This window comes from Martes martes (genome assembly GCF_963455335.1).
Source record: "Martes martes genome assembly, chromosome: 3".
NCBI lineage: Eukaryota > Metazoa > Chordata > Mammalia > Carnivora > Mustelidae > Martes > Martes martes.
Window position 1 is genome coordinate 131434617 of NC_137890.1, and position 15586 is coordinate 131450202.

The 15586-nt window shown below is 40.0% G+C and overlaps 1 protein-coding gene across 6 annotated transcripts in view; it reads left to right on the top strand.

Moving 5' to 3' along the window:
• The window catches only part of ABCB11 (ATP binding cassette subfamily B member 11), a 108379-nt gene that overhangs the window by 84488 nt on the left and 8305 nt on the right, over positions 1 to 15586 (top strand). For 4 of the 6 annotated variants that reach the window (XM_080799657.1, XM_080799660.1, XM_080799658.1 and 1 more), the window contains 6 exons: positions 3121 to 3225; positions 3313 to 3474; positions 9612 to 9815; positions 11251 to 11492; positions 13846 to 14002; positions 15127 to 15324. In XM_080799657.1, coding sequence (XP_080655783.1) covers positions 3121 to 3225; positions 3313 to 3474; positions 9612 to 9815; positions 11251 to 11492; positions 13846 to 14002; positions 15127 to 15324 — 1068 coding nt within the window. The remainder of the gene's footprint in view (positions 1 to 3120; positions 3226 to 3312; positions 3475 to 9611; positions 9816 to 11250; positions 11493 to 13845; positions 14003 to 15126; positions 15325 to 15586) is intronic. The other 2 variants (XR_013966602.1, XM_080799661.1) reach the window with 1 other exon arrangement.

Below are 15586 nucleotides of genomic sequence, written 5' to 3' on the forward strand. Positions count from 1 at the left end.
TCTTAGAAAAACAGGGCAAAGGATACATTCACTTAGCCTTACCCAAACCCTTATATGAACTGTTGTGGAAAGAGTGCTGGATTCCCAACCAGGCGATCTTTTCTTCTGAAACTAGGTCTTCTAGATGCTTTTCAAGCACCATATGCCCTGGGGTCGTACCATGCCATTTCTTTGGGCCCTGGGTTGGTCAACGATAAAAGGAAGGATTGACAAAAATGGTTTCTAAGATACCTTCCAGCCCTATTAGTCTATGAAGTGGCCAAGTTAGAAAAATTTTGATTTTTCAAATTTTTAACCCCTGCTCTCCTAGAACATCCCCCGCATTGTTGGTAGTGAGAATAGTCTCTGTGATTCTTCGGGTCACAACCAGAAATCCTAGGAAAAACTCAGCTTAAGCCTTTAGCTTAAGGGCTGCAATACCAGAGTAACAGGATCTAGTTGGCGAAATCCAAAGTCTGCTCACGGTTAATGTTCTCACAGGGTTATATTTGCTAAGCGAATGATGTTAAACGAAGTACTATTTTCCCTCTCTGATACAGAAGATCATTTCTGTTTGTCTCTTAGCATAATTACCACATATTCATCAGCAGATTCATGATACTTTCATCTCACAGGGTATAATCATGAGTCAGATAATAGTCTGTTTGTAATTACGCTATTTTCATCCTGACATACCTAAAGGGCACAATATTCACATTTGGTGTATTGAGACCACAGTTTGGAATGTAGACCCAGCGAATGATTGGACACCGAGGAGCCTGGTTGTTAATCGAGCGAGGCATCGATGCACACATAAATCATAATTTATCTGATTCACTTTCCATGGGTCTAGTTGACTTGGAAAGTGTACAAGTGTTCCGAGCAGAGCAATGTGGATGTAGCCTGCTGGGAGAAAACATGAACTTTGGAGCCAGCCAGCCCTGGATCTCTGTTCTGTATTCTCTGTGAGCATTTGAACAAGTGGCTTTTCCTTGATGAGTCTTAGTTTCCTCATCTGGAATGAAGGGCAAGAAAATCTACCTTACTGGGTTGTTTTAAGAAGCCTAACTTAAGGAAATCTTCATTTAAGTTAAAGTAGGCTAAGTAACACATTTGGCATCTGGTAAATATCGAGAGTTTAGTGAATGTTTCTTTTCTCCTTAAACAAACTTATTATGACAAAAATGGCAAATGTATCATAGGGGAACCTATGGATAGGTGGCCTTTTGGGTTGCATTTCAACAAGAATATACAAAGGACTCATGGGGTAGAATTTTGTGAAAAAGGTTATGGATAGACAGATGCCCAATCTTGAACTGGACAGTCGTGTGGATCTAATATTAGCCAAATACTTGTTTGATACTGAGAAGATGAGTAATGGAGCCAAGAGAGCCTGCCAGGAAGAAAAGCACTGGAATCAGAAAAATGGACATTTCCTTATCTGATAACCACTAGCTAAATGAACTTGGATAGAAGGTTTGATATCTTGGGCTCTAGTTTTCCATCTATAAAATAAGAGTTAAGCTGACTAATGTGCACTTCTACGGTCCTATAGTCCATGATTATAATAGGTCACATGAGGGAGCAATGGGAATTGTGGAATCACAGTTTGGGGTTTGGAGGATTTGTATACTGATTTTTTAAAAAAGATTTTATTTATGTATTTGACAGAGATCACAAGTAGGCAGAGAGGCAGGTAGAGAGAGAGAGGAGAGGAAGCAGGCTCCCGGCCGAGCAGAGAGCCCGATGCGGGGCTCGATCCCAGGACCCTGGGATCATGACCTGAGCTGAAGGCAGAGGCTTTAATTCACTGAGCCACCCAGGCGCCCCTGTATAGTGATTTTTAAAACAAAATGAAACAGGTCTTTAAATCCCTAAATTAGTAAACTCTGTAAACATATGAGTTATTCTGTGCTGGGAAGAATGACCATGGAATCTTCTGATCCCACTTCCACCAGTATTAAGAACCATGAAGACCCTAGAAACAGTAAATCTTTCATCTAGAACCCCTCCCTCCACTTTGGAATTTGTGATGATTTGAATAGGTTACTTTGCTTTACAAAAAAGGATTTGTTAATGGAGTGGTATACATTGTTTTCAAGAGATTTATCTGGTATGTGGCAGGCACTCAATACCTATTTATTGAATAAATGGTTTCTTTTGAGCAACTGCTTGTTAGGATTGTTCTGGTTACTTAAATTAACTTAGAACAATAAATAAGGCTGTCCAGTGCATACTTTTTCTGAACTCAGAGTTCCCTCACTTAGCTCAAGTTAGGAAGTTTTGTTGTACCTGAAATCCATTTCCATATAGAGCAATGTCATTAGAATATGCAGCTGTTCTCTGCTTGTCTTATTCCAACAGCTGAGTCCCCAATCATTTGCTTGAGCATACGTCTGCAAGTTCAGAGTACGCTCATAAAGTATAGTCTGCTCCTAATTATACACTCAAAACACCCCATTCACAACTTCCAGAGTGTTTTTTTGGTGGGTGGGGTGGGAGGATGTTTTCAACTTCTCCTGATTTAGAAAGGACAACCTCAGATGGATAGAAAACTAGTTCCAGTTAATGCCTTGATAGCTAGTTACTTTAATGATGCTATGATTCATAGGTATATGTTGGTATACATACATATACATATATATGTCTATATATATACATACATATATGTATGGTACCTGAGTGGGAAAATCATCTTTATTGCTTCTACTATTTGAGAAGGACAGAAATCATGATAACACTCTTTGTTCCAGATAACATTCTAATCTTCCCTCCTTTCTTCCCTTCCTTCCTTCCTTCTCTCTTTCCATCCTTCCTTCCTTTTTTTCTTTGCCTTATTACATAAAGGATTTGAGATATTGAATCATGTTTTTCATCTGTATCAGTGACAAGCCAACACAATTGCCTACATCGGACTAAGAAATCAGACCAAAATTCTGCAAATTATTGCTGTTGGTTTTCATTTGCCAAGTTTTTTTTCCCACGGGAATTAAAGTAGACATGCTCATAGCTAACTTTGGTTTAATTACTAGTATGTTCTCTTAACTCAATGCTTAAGAGAAATTTATTTTAAACGCGTTTTATTTCTTTTGCTCTTGTTTGTAATAATAAAGTAATATTTTTGCTTACTATCTTATGAAGACTTTTTCACTTCCTGATAAAGAAGAACAAAGGTCACAGATCAATGGTGTGTGCCTGCTATTTGTGGTAGTGGGCTGTGTATCCCTTTGCACTCAGTTTCTGCAGGTAAGGAATTTTATTTTTTAGTAAGTGATTTAGCTGTTTCCTCCCTTTTAATGTTAAAATATCACTAAAGACTCCTTTATGTTTCAGGGATATGCTTTTGCTAAATCTGGAGAACTCCTTACAAAAAGGCTACGTAAATATGGTTTCAGAGCAATGTTAGGGCAAGACATTGGCTGGTTTGATGACCTCCGAAATAGTCCTGGGGCACTAACAACAAGGCTTGCTACAGATGCCTCCCAAGTTCAAGGGGTAAGCTTTGGGAAGTGGGGGAGACAAGGCGTGTTATTAACTGGAGTAAACATTTTTTCCTTTGAGCATTCTGATGATCACCTGTATGTTTCCCATGAAATAAGAACTCACAGGATTGAGATGTCCCAGGGCCACATTTCCCACCATCTTGACGGACAGCAGTCTCTCTCAGGCAATGTGCAGAATCAGTGCCATGAGTCAAATCTGTCAGGGTTTTAGATTTTCTGGGAGTCTAGCGACTGAGAAATTTCCTAAGACTCATTCCTCAGATCATTTTCAGGCTCAGAGGTTCAGATTCCATGAGACTTAATGGCGCCCCCCAGAGGTGGAAGCAAAGCCTCCTTACACAGGTGCCCAGTGGACCCGTAATCTTAGGAAAAGAGATCTTAGTTGCCTCTGTAAACGCCAATCCGGAAACTGAAGAAAAGAATCCTGAGGCACTCATAGAGACAAAGCTGTGATTTCTGGACCCCAAAACCTGCAGCCTTCCTTGTTCAGGTGACTCATCCATATGTAAGGTGAGGCGACATTTTTAGAAAACCAGGGGTTTGTATTAAAGTGATGAGAGTCAAATGTGCCATCCAGCACCTCTGCTCACTTTCTGTGGGCATAAAAAGAAAGAAAGGGAGAGGAAGGAAGGATAGAAGGAGGGAAGGAGGAAAGGAAGGAAGGAAGGAAGAAAGAAAGAAAGAAAGAAAGGAAGGAAAGAAGGAAGACGAAAAAGGAAAACCACAATTTGTGAGGTTCTTGGAAGAAAAACCCTCGGGATTGAAAAACTGAGTACTGTATGTCTTGACTCATAGCCAGCTCAACCAAAAATATGGACAATGGTATGAGAGACTTTCAGAGGAGCATGGGATCCTCTTCCTCAGAGCTTTTTTCTGGGCATAAATGTGTTTCTCATAGACTTTGGGTCATACTCTACATATTGTTTTGTAATCTTTCTGTTTTTCCCCTACAACAATCTGATGTGAACATATTTTGGTAATTATATATTCTTCTAGAGTAGATTTTTGATGGTTGTATAATCCATTATTTTAAGGTGTCCCCATTTAAGAATTCCTTATCTAAACATATTTCTGCTTTCCCTCTTTACAAGCAGCTTACATCATTTTACATCAAGCTTGGCATATCCTTATCATTTTTTTGTTCTCAAAATATAATCACTGGCTCAGAGTGTATAATCATTTTGAAGGGTTTTAATGTGCATTGTCTTACTGCTTGAAGAAAGTCTGTAGCAATCTCACGTTTACCATCTGAGTATTCTAGTGTCCAGTTTACCAGACTCTTTTTTTTTTTTAAGATTTTATTTATTTGACAGAGATCACAAGTAGGCAGAGAGGCAGGCAGAGAGAGAGAGGAAGGGAAGCAGGCTCCCTGCTGAGCAGAGAGCCCGATGCGGGGCTCGATCCCAGGACTCTGAGATCATGACCTGAGCCGAAGGCAGAGGCTTTAACCCACTGAGCCACCCAGGCGCCCCTTACCAGACTCTTAAGCTTAGATCAAATAAATAAGCAATTACCTTATCGCTTCTATTTTTGCATCCTTCAATCTGCGAGGGGCTTTTTAAGGTTATTCACTCTCACGTGAATTCAGAGAGTAGCATCTGATCATCTTACAAAAATTTTCTTATTCTTTAAAAAAATGAAAAGTTTCTAAGATTTTCTCTAATATTTTTGTTAAACATTTTTTATTTCTTAGTTTTATTTATTTATTTTTAAAGATTTTATTTATTTATTTGACAGAGAGAGAAAGATCACAAATAGGCAGAGAGGCAGGCAGAGATAGAGAAGGGGAAGCAGGCTCCCTGCTGAGCAGAAACAGCCCATGCAGGGCTCGATCCCAGGACCCTGAGATCATGACCTGAGCCAAAGGCAGAGGCTTAACCCACTGAGCCACCCAGGGACCCCAGTTAAACATTTTTTTAAATGTGATTGCTAACCAGGGTCAAATTTATTTTAATATTGGTGTAAGGTAGAAATCTTGCCTTTTTTTTCCTCCAAGCTGGATAGAAAATATTCCTCCACCAAAATTTAATGCAGATTTCATTTTCCAGCTATTTGAAATCCTCCTGCCCATTGTGAATATCAACTTCCCAAGGATGCTTGGAGCTATGGGGATTCTCTCTTCTCTTTCTTTTTTTTTTTTTTTTTTTTTTTAAAGATTTTATTTATTTATTTGACAGAGAGAGATCACAAGTAGGCAGAGAGAGAGAGAGGGAAGCAGACTCCCTGCCAAGCAGAGAGCCCGATGCGGGGCTCGATCCCAGAACCCTGGGATCATGACCTGAGCAGAAGGCAGAGGCTTTAACCCACTGAGCCACCCAGGTGCCCCTCTCTCTTCTCTTTCATTGATCAGTTTGATTTATTCTGTGCCAGGACCTTCCTGTTTTAGTTATGTAACTTTATGATAAGTGTTTATTATCTGGTAAGGTAGATCCTTGCACAATAATTTTTCCTCCTCAAAATTCTTTTTTTTATTCCTGGACATTAACTGTTCTAATGTATTTAAAATCATCTTGGCTTCTTCAAAAATTTTATTTTGATTCCCACTGAATACATCCATGCAGCCACAACACTTCCCCGACTCCCACACACAAAGATTGTTGTTGTGAGGATACTAAAAGTTCCCAAGAGAAACATATAAACTAGACTCTTTAGTTTTTAGTAAGATTTATAACTACACAATATACAATATGCTATGTATAGTATATATAATACACAGATACATTAATATGTCACTATCTTGTTCATTTTTTCTTATGTATTTTTTCACAATTCTGAATGAATGTCATGGATTGAGATTTTAGTTGTATATTTATCTTATTGCCATCCACTTTTTCAGGTTTTCTTATTAACTAATTTTTTAAAAATTTAATATAGTCTTTTGAATTTCTAGGGATATAATCAAACTATATGCAAAGAAAGATAATTATTTCTCTATTTTTTCTTTTTCAATACTTATACCAACTATTTTATTTTCTCGTTTTATTTCATTACTAGAACTTTCAAACACTTGAGTAGAGTGCTAAGAGGAGGAAGAGGAGATTTTCATAAACAAGACAAAAATACATAAAGTAGACTTGTCAGACTACATAAAAACTTAAAACTTTTGTATAAACAAATGATTATGAAAATATTTGTAACAAGGATTAATATACCTAGTAAGCCTAACAGGTGTAGTGCTCCTAAAATTGGTCAGAGAATTAAAAAAAGTAGGTAATAAAGATATTTTAAAAAAGGTATATGGACAAGCAACAAAAAAAGAAGTGCAATGAGATAACGAACAAATGAAGAATTGTATAACCTTATTAATAGAAAAATACTAATTAAACAATGAAACACCATTTTCCACCTTATCAACTCAATAAAAACTATCATGAATGACAACTTCCTATATTTGTGAAGATGAGGAGGAACTGACACTGTCATAAAACATTGGTTACAGTTTGAGTTTTTCCAACATTTTTTAGAGAATAATCAAGTCTGCAAATTCTCTGACTAAAATTCATATGAGTAAATTCTCTCCTATTTTGTGACAATGTGCATTCAAATGTATGTTTATATTGATCAAAAATTACTAAAATCCCCTGGAAACTACCTGAATATCCACCAATAAGAAAATATTTGAGTGAATACATCCATACGAAGGAAAATTAGGCAGCTATTTTTCAAGGTATTAATGTAATGATCTGGGGGGATGGTTATGTTATACCAAGTGAAAACAATTGAAGTACAAAGTAATATCAAGACTGGTCCCTTTTTTGTGAAAATGTTTTTTTTTTTTTTTAAGATTATTTATTTATTTATTTGACATAGAGAGATCACAAGTAGGCAGAGAGGCAGGCAGGGGTTGGGGGAAGCAGGCTCCCTGCTGTGCAGAGAGCCTGATGCGGGGCTTGATCCCAGGACCCTGGTATCCTGACCTGAGCCAAAGGCAGAGGCATTAACCCACTGAGCCACCCAGGCACCCCTGTGAAAATGTTTATTGTTGTATATGTAATCTATTTTGCATATCTTGAGCTGTATTACTTTCTAAATTTTAAAAAAAATATTGACTGAGTAGAATGTAAAAGAAAACAAAATAATAAGATCCCAAAGAACTTAGCAGCTATTTTCCAAATTCTCTATAATGCCTGACTGTCCTTGCCAACCAGAAATTCTTTTGTTCTTTTTAACTGTGGTAAAATATACAAAACATAAAATTTATCATTGTAACCATTTTTAAGTGTACAATTCAGTGACATTAAGTATATTCATACTGTTAATCAACCACCACCACTCTCCATATCTAGAACTTCTATAACCCCAAATAGAAGCTCTGTACCCATTAAATAATAACTTCCCCTCTCCCCACCAACCCCTTCAATCCCTGATAACCACCATCCCATGCTGGCTTAATGAATTTGACTATTCCAGGAACCTCATATAAGCAGAATCATATAATATTTGTCCTTTCGTGACTGGTGTATTTCACCTGGCTTGATGTCCTCAAGGTTCATCCATGTGGTAGCATGTGTCAGAATTTCATTTCTTTTTAAAGGCTTGCATAATAACCCATTGTTTGTATAGGCCACATTTTGTTTATTCATTCATCTGTCAGTGAGCACTTGGCCTGCTTCCACCTTTTGGCTATTATGGATAACGCTGCTATAAATATAGGTGTACATATAAATTTTTAATTTAGCTTTTCATTCCTATCTTCAAGGAAGTTATAAGCAATATATAGGAATTCTTGGGAGCAGAGAGCTCATATTCCATGTGAGTCTTGAATACAGTATGAAGATGTAAATTATTCTTGTCTACCACTTCCTTAGTACCTATGGTTACCTAATAGCTTACCTGTGATTGTTTTGAATTCTTTACTTTTTAAATAACGCTAAAGTCTCTACAATCCTGACAAAAATCTTGCAATTGTACCCATGCAAGTCTTTTCTACACAGAAGACACCAACCTTTGGTCACATCTGCATAGTTGCAACTGAAAGAAGATTTGAAACCATGAAATAATTTTTATTATAAATAGTAATTACCACGAGTGTCCCTTCTCCACCTATATTGAGACTGAATCCTTTTTGTCCATTTTGTATTGATGGAACAGCTAGTTATTAAGTCAGCATGTGATTTTGTACCAATGAGCAGGTTAACTTCAATGAGAATCAAAGTGGGCTCTTAGAATAGTCTTGTACAGATTTCAAAACTATAATTATAGAACAAGCATCAGTCTTCACTGAATAATCAAAAAGATTACCATAAGACCAAGTCCTGGGTAGTTTCAAGCAGACCAAATGCATAGTCACCTGACATACAAGCAGCCCTTCTTAGGGCTGAATTAATCTCATACGGACTGCTATAGCTCTGATACCCATGAAATGAAATCAGTCAATGGATGAGCTTCCACAAAGCTGTGAATAAATTGGACTTTTATTAATCCAGTCTTCGAATGCATTAGGGAGCTCATTATTTTAAGACATCTTTTTAAGCACAGAACTACCAAATGACCCAGTAATTTCACTCCCAGGCTTATATCCAAAAGAAGAAAAGCAGGGACACAAATAGATATTTGTACATCAATGTTCATAGTAGCATTATTCATATGGCCCAAAGTTGAAACAACGTGAGCGTCCATCAACAGATGAATGGATAAACACAATGTGGTATATACATATAATGAAATACTGTTCAACTTTTAAAGGAATAGGAATTCTCATATGTGCTACAACGTGGATGGACCTTGAAAATGGTATGCTGAGTAAAATAAGCTGGGCACAGAAGGCTATTGTGTGATTCCACTTAGGTACTCAGAAGAAGCAAATTGATAGAGACAGAAAGTAGAATAGAGGTTGTCAGGGGCTGGGGAGAGAGAGGAAGAGGGGTTATTATTTAATGGGTTCAGAGTTCTTGTTGTAGATGATAAAAAGATTCTGGGCATTGATGGTGGTGATGGTTACACAAGCCCGAATGTATTTAATGCCACGGAATTGTATACTTATAAAGGGCTAAGTGTGAGTATAAACATCATGTTATGCATATTTTATCAGAATACTTTCTTTTTTTGTGTAAGATTGCCTTTTCACATAGTGGAATTTGGTAAGAAAGACTGTGTGTCTGAGATCGGTTCATTGCTTTTGGTTTTCAGGCAGCCGGCTCTCAAATCGGAATGATGGTCAATTCCTTCACTAACATCACTGTGGCCATGATCATTGCCTTCTTCTTTAGCTGGAAGCTAAGCCTGGTCATACTGTGCTTCTTCCCCTTCTTGGCTTTATCAGGAGCCATACAGACCAGAATGCTGACAGGCTTTGCCTCTCAAGACAAGGAGGCTCTGGAGATCGCCGGCCAGGTAATCTTGCAGACCCAATTTTCAAACTGCTTACAGCTCAGTGGCTGTCAAACTGTTAAGAATGAGTAGTACAGAGAGACTTAAGGAAGCTGTTAGCCTACAAACGTTCATCCCCGGAAGCCTCCCACTAGCCTTTTTTATGTGTGTCTTGGCCGGAAGGCTGTGACAATGAAGCTCTGATGAGTGCGAGCAGGTGTAGAGAAACAGCAGGGCAAACAGGGAGGGCTCCATATTCAACGTCCTCTCCGATGGTTGTTTTCTCCACATCCCAATTCGGTATATTCTTTTTTTTTTTTTTAAGATTTTATTTATTCATTTGGCAGACAGAGATCACAAGCAGGCAGAGAGGCAGGCGGAGAGAGAGGAGGAAGCAGGCTCCCTGCCGAGCAGAGAGCCCGATGCGGAGCTCGATCCCAAGGACCCTGAGATCATGACCTGAGCCGAAGGCAGAGGCTTTAACCCACTGAGCTACCCATGCGCCCCCCAATTCGGTATATTCTTATTCCAAGGAGTGGAGACTTCAGTTTTCTGTCTGCTTGGTTTTTTAGTTAAGTGGTTTCCCCAGGTCACGCTGCCCCCACAGAGAGGAGCTATACCATCTTTTGAATGGCACACACTTTGGGATTTTCACACTTTAGTGTCTGCTAGCCTTTTAACAAATGTCTTTCCCAAATAGAACTATGACGTACACTTTAGGTCTCAAATACTCTTAGTTTTCAGGGATGCACTTTTGTGTGTTCGAATGAGTATCTGGTTATCAGGTAAATGGGGAGATGGCGGCATAGACATTTATCAGGTATAAGGAATCATACATACACACACACACACCTTTACTCTTTTAACACATTTACAGTTATCTAGGTTTTGTTTCTTAAGAGAGGGAATGTGAGCATTGCCCAAGTAGACAAGCTAAGAAGAGTAGCTCACCTTTGTGCTCTTTTAGGGTAGGATATGCCAATTCCAAAACAGTGCTGATCTACCCTAACGTACAGTTTGAAACAAATACAGATTCATAGTATAGACTAAAAATCAACTTTATACTTATATAATATTTGGTCAGATTAATTTTTTAAGAAAATACAATCGTATTTTGAACTCACATTGTTAAGTTATCTTTTGTGTCGGAAGTCATCTAAAGATACCATTTTAGACATTTCAAATACATTCACGAAAGAGCTAAAAAGCTTTCGAGGATCCGCGTGGGTGCATTTTCCGCCTTCTCTCTTCTAGGGGAAGTGGCAACAAGTCCACGTTAGTGTTAAGTAGAACTTGAGTTTAACCGACTCAGGGTCTTTGTGTTCCCAGATGATGCCTCTGCGGCAGACACGTTCCGACTTCCGCCATTTGCACCAGATCAAGTCCACGTAGCCGCTGAAATGTCACGAGGGTAGTTACTCCTGCTCTTTTATTCCTAAGACTCTTTTCCACTTTTCAGATTACAAATGAAGCTCTGGGTAATATCCGCACTGTCGCCGGGATTGGAAAGGAGAGGCAGTTTATTGAAGCATTTGAGACTGAGCTGGAGAAGCCATTCCAGACCGCCTTTCGAAAAGCGAACGTTTATGGATTCTGCTTTGGTTTTTCCCAGTGCATGGTGTTTGTTGCTAATTCTGCTTCCTACAGATACGGGGGTTACTTAATCCCCAACGAGGGGCTCCATTTCAGCCATGTGTTCAGGTGAGGACTATCAGGCCAAGGACGTACAAGATCAGCAGGCGAGGGAGGGAGAGCCTGGCTCTGTAAGGTGGCCTTCGCTGCTTTAACGAACCGCACCAACCTTGGTGTCTTCAACAGTTGGGGTTTATGAGTTCTCAAGATTCTGTGGGTTGTCAGGGTGGTTCTTCTGGACTGGACTGATTCAGTCAGGCTTTTTCGTGTCTTCTGTCTGTCTCTGCATGGCGTCTCTAGCCGGTGGGCTTGTTTTCTTCCTATCACCGTCTCAGCATTCCCAGCACAGCAGAAGAGAGCAAGCCCTGTTGCACTTTGTGAAACCACTTTTCGAGTCCCTTCAGGCACCACATTTTCAAATATCTCTTTAGCGGAGTAAAGTTATACAACCAAGCTCAGACTTAAGAAAAGAGAATGAAAATCCACCTTTCAATGAGAGGACCCGATTGTGTTTCTCTTTTATTGTCACACTGCTGTCACACAGACACTTCGGACCTCCAGTGGCTGTCCTACAGTTCAACTTAATTCTGACACCATTTATCAGGAAATGGTGTCCGATCTCATGGGTTAAGGGCTCTGTCCTGCAAGACTGGGCATATCACTTTCCTTAGATCCTTCAGACACCCTAGCAGGTATAGGACTGAAATTTCCACCCCTTTAATTGTGTGGTTGCTTCCCCTGGCAACCAGCCCCCAGCTCTAGGTTGCTAGGGGCCTTTCAAAGGTACCTCATTAACATAATCAAAGACACCGTGATCGCTCTCCAAATTTAGGAACTTACAAGGATTTAAGAGCTCTGTGCCAGGAATGGGAGCCAAAGACCAAATAGATGTTTCTTACTATAATTCACAATATCACAGAGGAGTAAAAATGTCATATTGCAAAAGGATGTGTACAGAGTAATAGGATGAATGAACCACTTACAGTCGGCCATACTGGTGAACACAGAAAATCTAGAGGCGTTGGATCAGAGGGTTCTTTGAACCGTCTTACCTGAACTCTACTTCCTGCAAGAAGGGCACGTTTCCAGCTGAATCCTGCCAGGTGGAGACAGCAAAGGCCAGGACAGGGGAATTATGTTCATTTCTTATAATCTGTACCTGCTGTTCTGATAAGATTAGCTTTGAATCCATTTTCTCACATTTCTGGAGGTGAGAGCCAAAGGGTGTCAGGGTACAAAGGGACGAGGGGCGCATGTATATGGCTAGAGTGTGGGGGGTGTGGGGGGGGTGTTAGAGGGATGGGGGGAATGGTCTGAGAAGGCCTTGGGAAGACATTAGGAAAAGTGGTCCCAGTAGAAATCTGTTCTTTTGGGGTCCTTCTCAAGCTATGAGTTCTGTCTTATTGCCTTCTATATTTTTTCTAAAAATATAGAAGAAGTTTTTTCTCCCGCCCTGCTCAACCCACCCCGACCAGAAAAGCCTCTTTCCTAAATTTTGGCCTATTGAGAGCTGTGAACTCCCAAATCAGAAATCACATACTATTGACTTGTTAGTTTATGTGAGATATTTGAAGAATTATTTGCGCATATGTAAAAATTGGGAAAGTGTGGAAAATTCCCAACTTCTGGCTTCTCTTTAAAAACTGAAACATCACCTTCCACCATTTCCCATTTTGTTCCAGGTGCTTTTCATTGCTTTAAGCTTTGGGCTGGGCTCCTAGAGAGGTTTGGGTTTGCAAGTCTAGCCTAAAAGAATTCCTGTTTATGAACTCTGCAGTAAAACACTCTACACATCACCCTCCACCACCACTGAGGCAGGCCCTCTGTGCATCCCTTCAACGGGAGCTCTCTCTCACCATATTAATCACTCCTGTATTCACATACCCATTCGCTCACTCATTATGCACCCCATGAATATAGTTAAGGGCTGGAGAAGCAAGCAGACAATTGTATCTTTCGCATGGTGTCTGAGCATGAATGACATGAATGCTTGGTACAAAAGTATGCTTATATCACTAATCCTTGTCTTTTACACACCTATCAGAGATTCAAATGTTAGCTTTGTAAGAACTCAACCCAATCAGGTGATCTTTCAAGCCTCCTCCCTTCTTTTTTTGTTTTTTTTAAGAAGTCTTTTTTTTCCCCAAACAAGTTTTTGAAAAAGAGGCTATCATCGTTAAAGCAGGGTTTGGAGGTGTGAACACCCCTTGTTCAATTCAACTCACCATTTTTACATAGAACTCATTTGCAGACTGAGCCCCCATTCCCAGACAAGTCTAGGGAGACCTGCTCAAGGCTGCTCCGTTCTTTCCCAGCAGAACCAGGGCTACCTTCCCCCTCCCTGCCCCCCCATGTCTGCCTCTTAGGCTGTCCTACCAACCACCCCACACTCTTTCTCTACCCGGTGTCTGCTCTACTGCAGGGTGATCTCTTCGGTTGTACTCAGCGCGACAGCCCTTGGAAGAGCGTCCTCTTACACCCCTAGTTATGCCAAAGCTAAGATATCAGCCGCACGCTTTTTTCAACTGCTGGACCGACAACCCCCAATCAAAGTGTATAGCAGTGCAGGTGAAAAGTGGGTGAGTACCGAGGGGGGTACAGGGGGAGTGGGGGAGGACTGTGCTTATGAGTGTGTACATGTGCGCAGAAGGGCCGTTGGGGCTGGTCAGATGATACCACTTAGCTTTTCAGTTCCTGCAGTTTATGGATTCATTCATATGCACTCAGAATGCACAGACAGTAGATTTATAAATGTAAAGGAATGAAGTAAATTAGCATTAAAATTATTCATAAAGCTGGCATTTGAATAAGGCAATGAAATCCAGTGAATGCTAAATTCTGTGTAATGTTAAACACACTTAGTTCCAGAATGAATGAAGCTGGATGTGTCTTGAAACCTACCCAACCACCGTGTTTTCTACCAATGTTCTGTCATGGGTTGTAGAAAAACCAGTTCTTCCTGTCCAATAACATTGATTTAATGTTTATTTACGTTCAAGTTTTAGCTCATATGGAACCCCAGAACACTAAATTGATCTCAACAAAGTACCTTTTCTTCTGATGGTTCTCACAGGTGTTTTGTAACCCTCCCTGCCTTTTTCTTTTTTAAAAAATATTCCAGTGTGTTCAAGAGAGTAAAACAAAACCAAACCCTAGTAAAGCTGAAAGAAATTCAGAAATCTTTGTAAATTGGTCAAGTGACCCATTCCTCCTGTTGTTATTAAATGTCTATCCCTTTCCATAATTCATGATTCAGATAGTACAAATAAAGGCGTCCACCTTTAGATGGGTGCAAGTAACTTTCTGAGTCATTGGAAGCATAATGCTCTTATTCAAAATCTTCAGGGGGAGCACAACTGTAGGGGTTTGGGCAGTTTCTGGCCTCCGTGATGGAATCATATCTTCTAGTCATTCATTTCCATTCAGAATGTCAAGGAATGGATGACGAGGAAATCCCTTTAGGTTAGAATGGGAACGAGAGGTCTCGCATCTTTCATTTCACTGCTCAAACCTCCCTTTAGCCTCTCCCTGCCTGAATAGGGAACAGGAGGCTGTTTCAGCAAGGGGCTGTCTTCAGACTTTGCACTGTGGTTGCGTGCTGTTGAAGGTCTCTGAAACAAGGACGTAAAACAAGAGTTAGCTGCATTTTCGGTACTCTAGGTTCTAGTAGGAACCTATATAAGTCCTATCCTCCCACCCACAGGACAACTTCCAGGGCCAGATTGACTTTGTTGACTGTAAATTTACATATCCTTCTCGACCTGATATTCAAGTTCTGAACGGTCTCTCAGTATCAGTTCGTCCAGGTCAAACACTGGCCTTTGTTGGAAGCAGTGGTTGTGGCAAAAGCACCAGTATTCAGCTGTTGGAACGTTTCTATGATCCTGACCAAGGGAAGCTGGTAAGCAATGCAAATGCCTCAGAGAATTTTGCTTTCTGCCGAGCGTCTCCAACCCCTTCAACGTGGTTTCCAGATCACACCTTGCCAGACTCACTCTAAAATGCTTGCCTTGGACACTTATCCCTATGGATATTTTCCAGTTTCAGTCATTTGCTGGGTGACCTGATTCTACCTCACACTTTCTAACACCATATTCTTTCCAGTTCCAGATGGCCTGCTGACCAGTTAGACAAAGCAAACTGGGCGCACCGCAAAGCTAGAG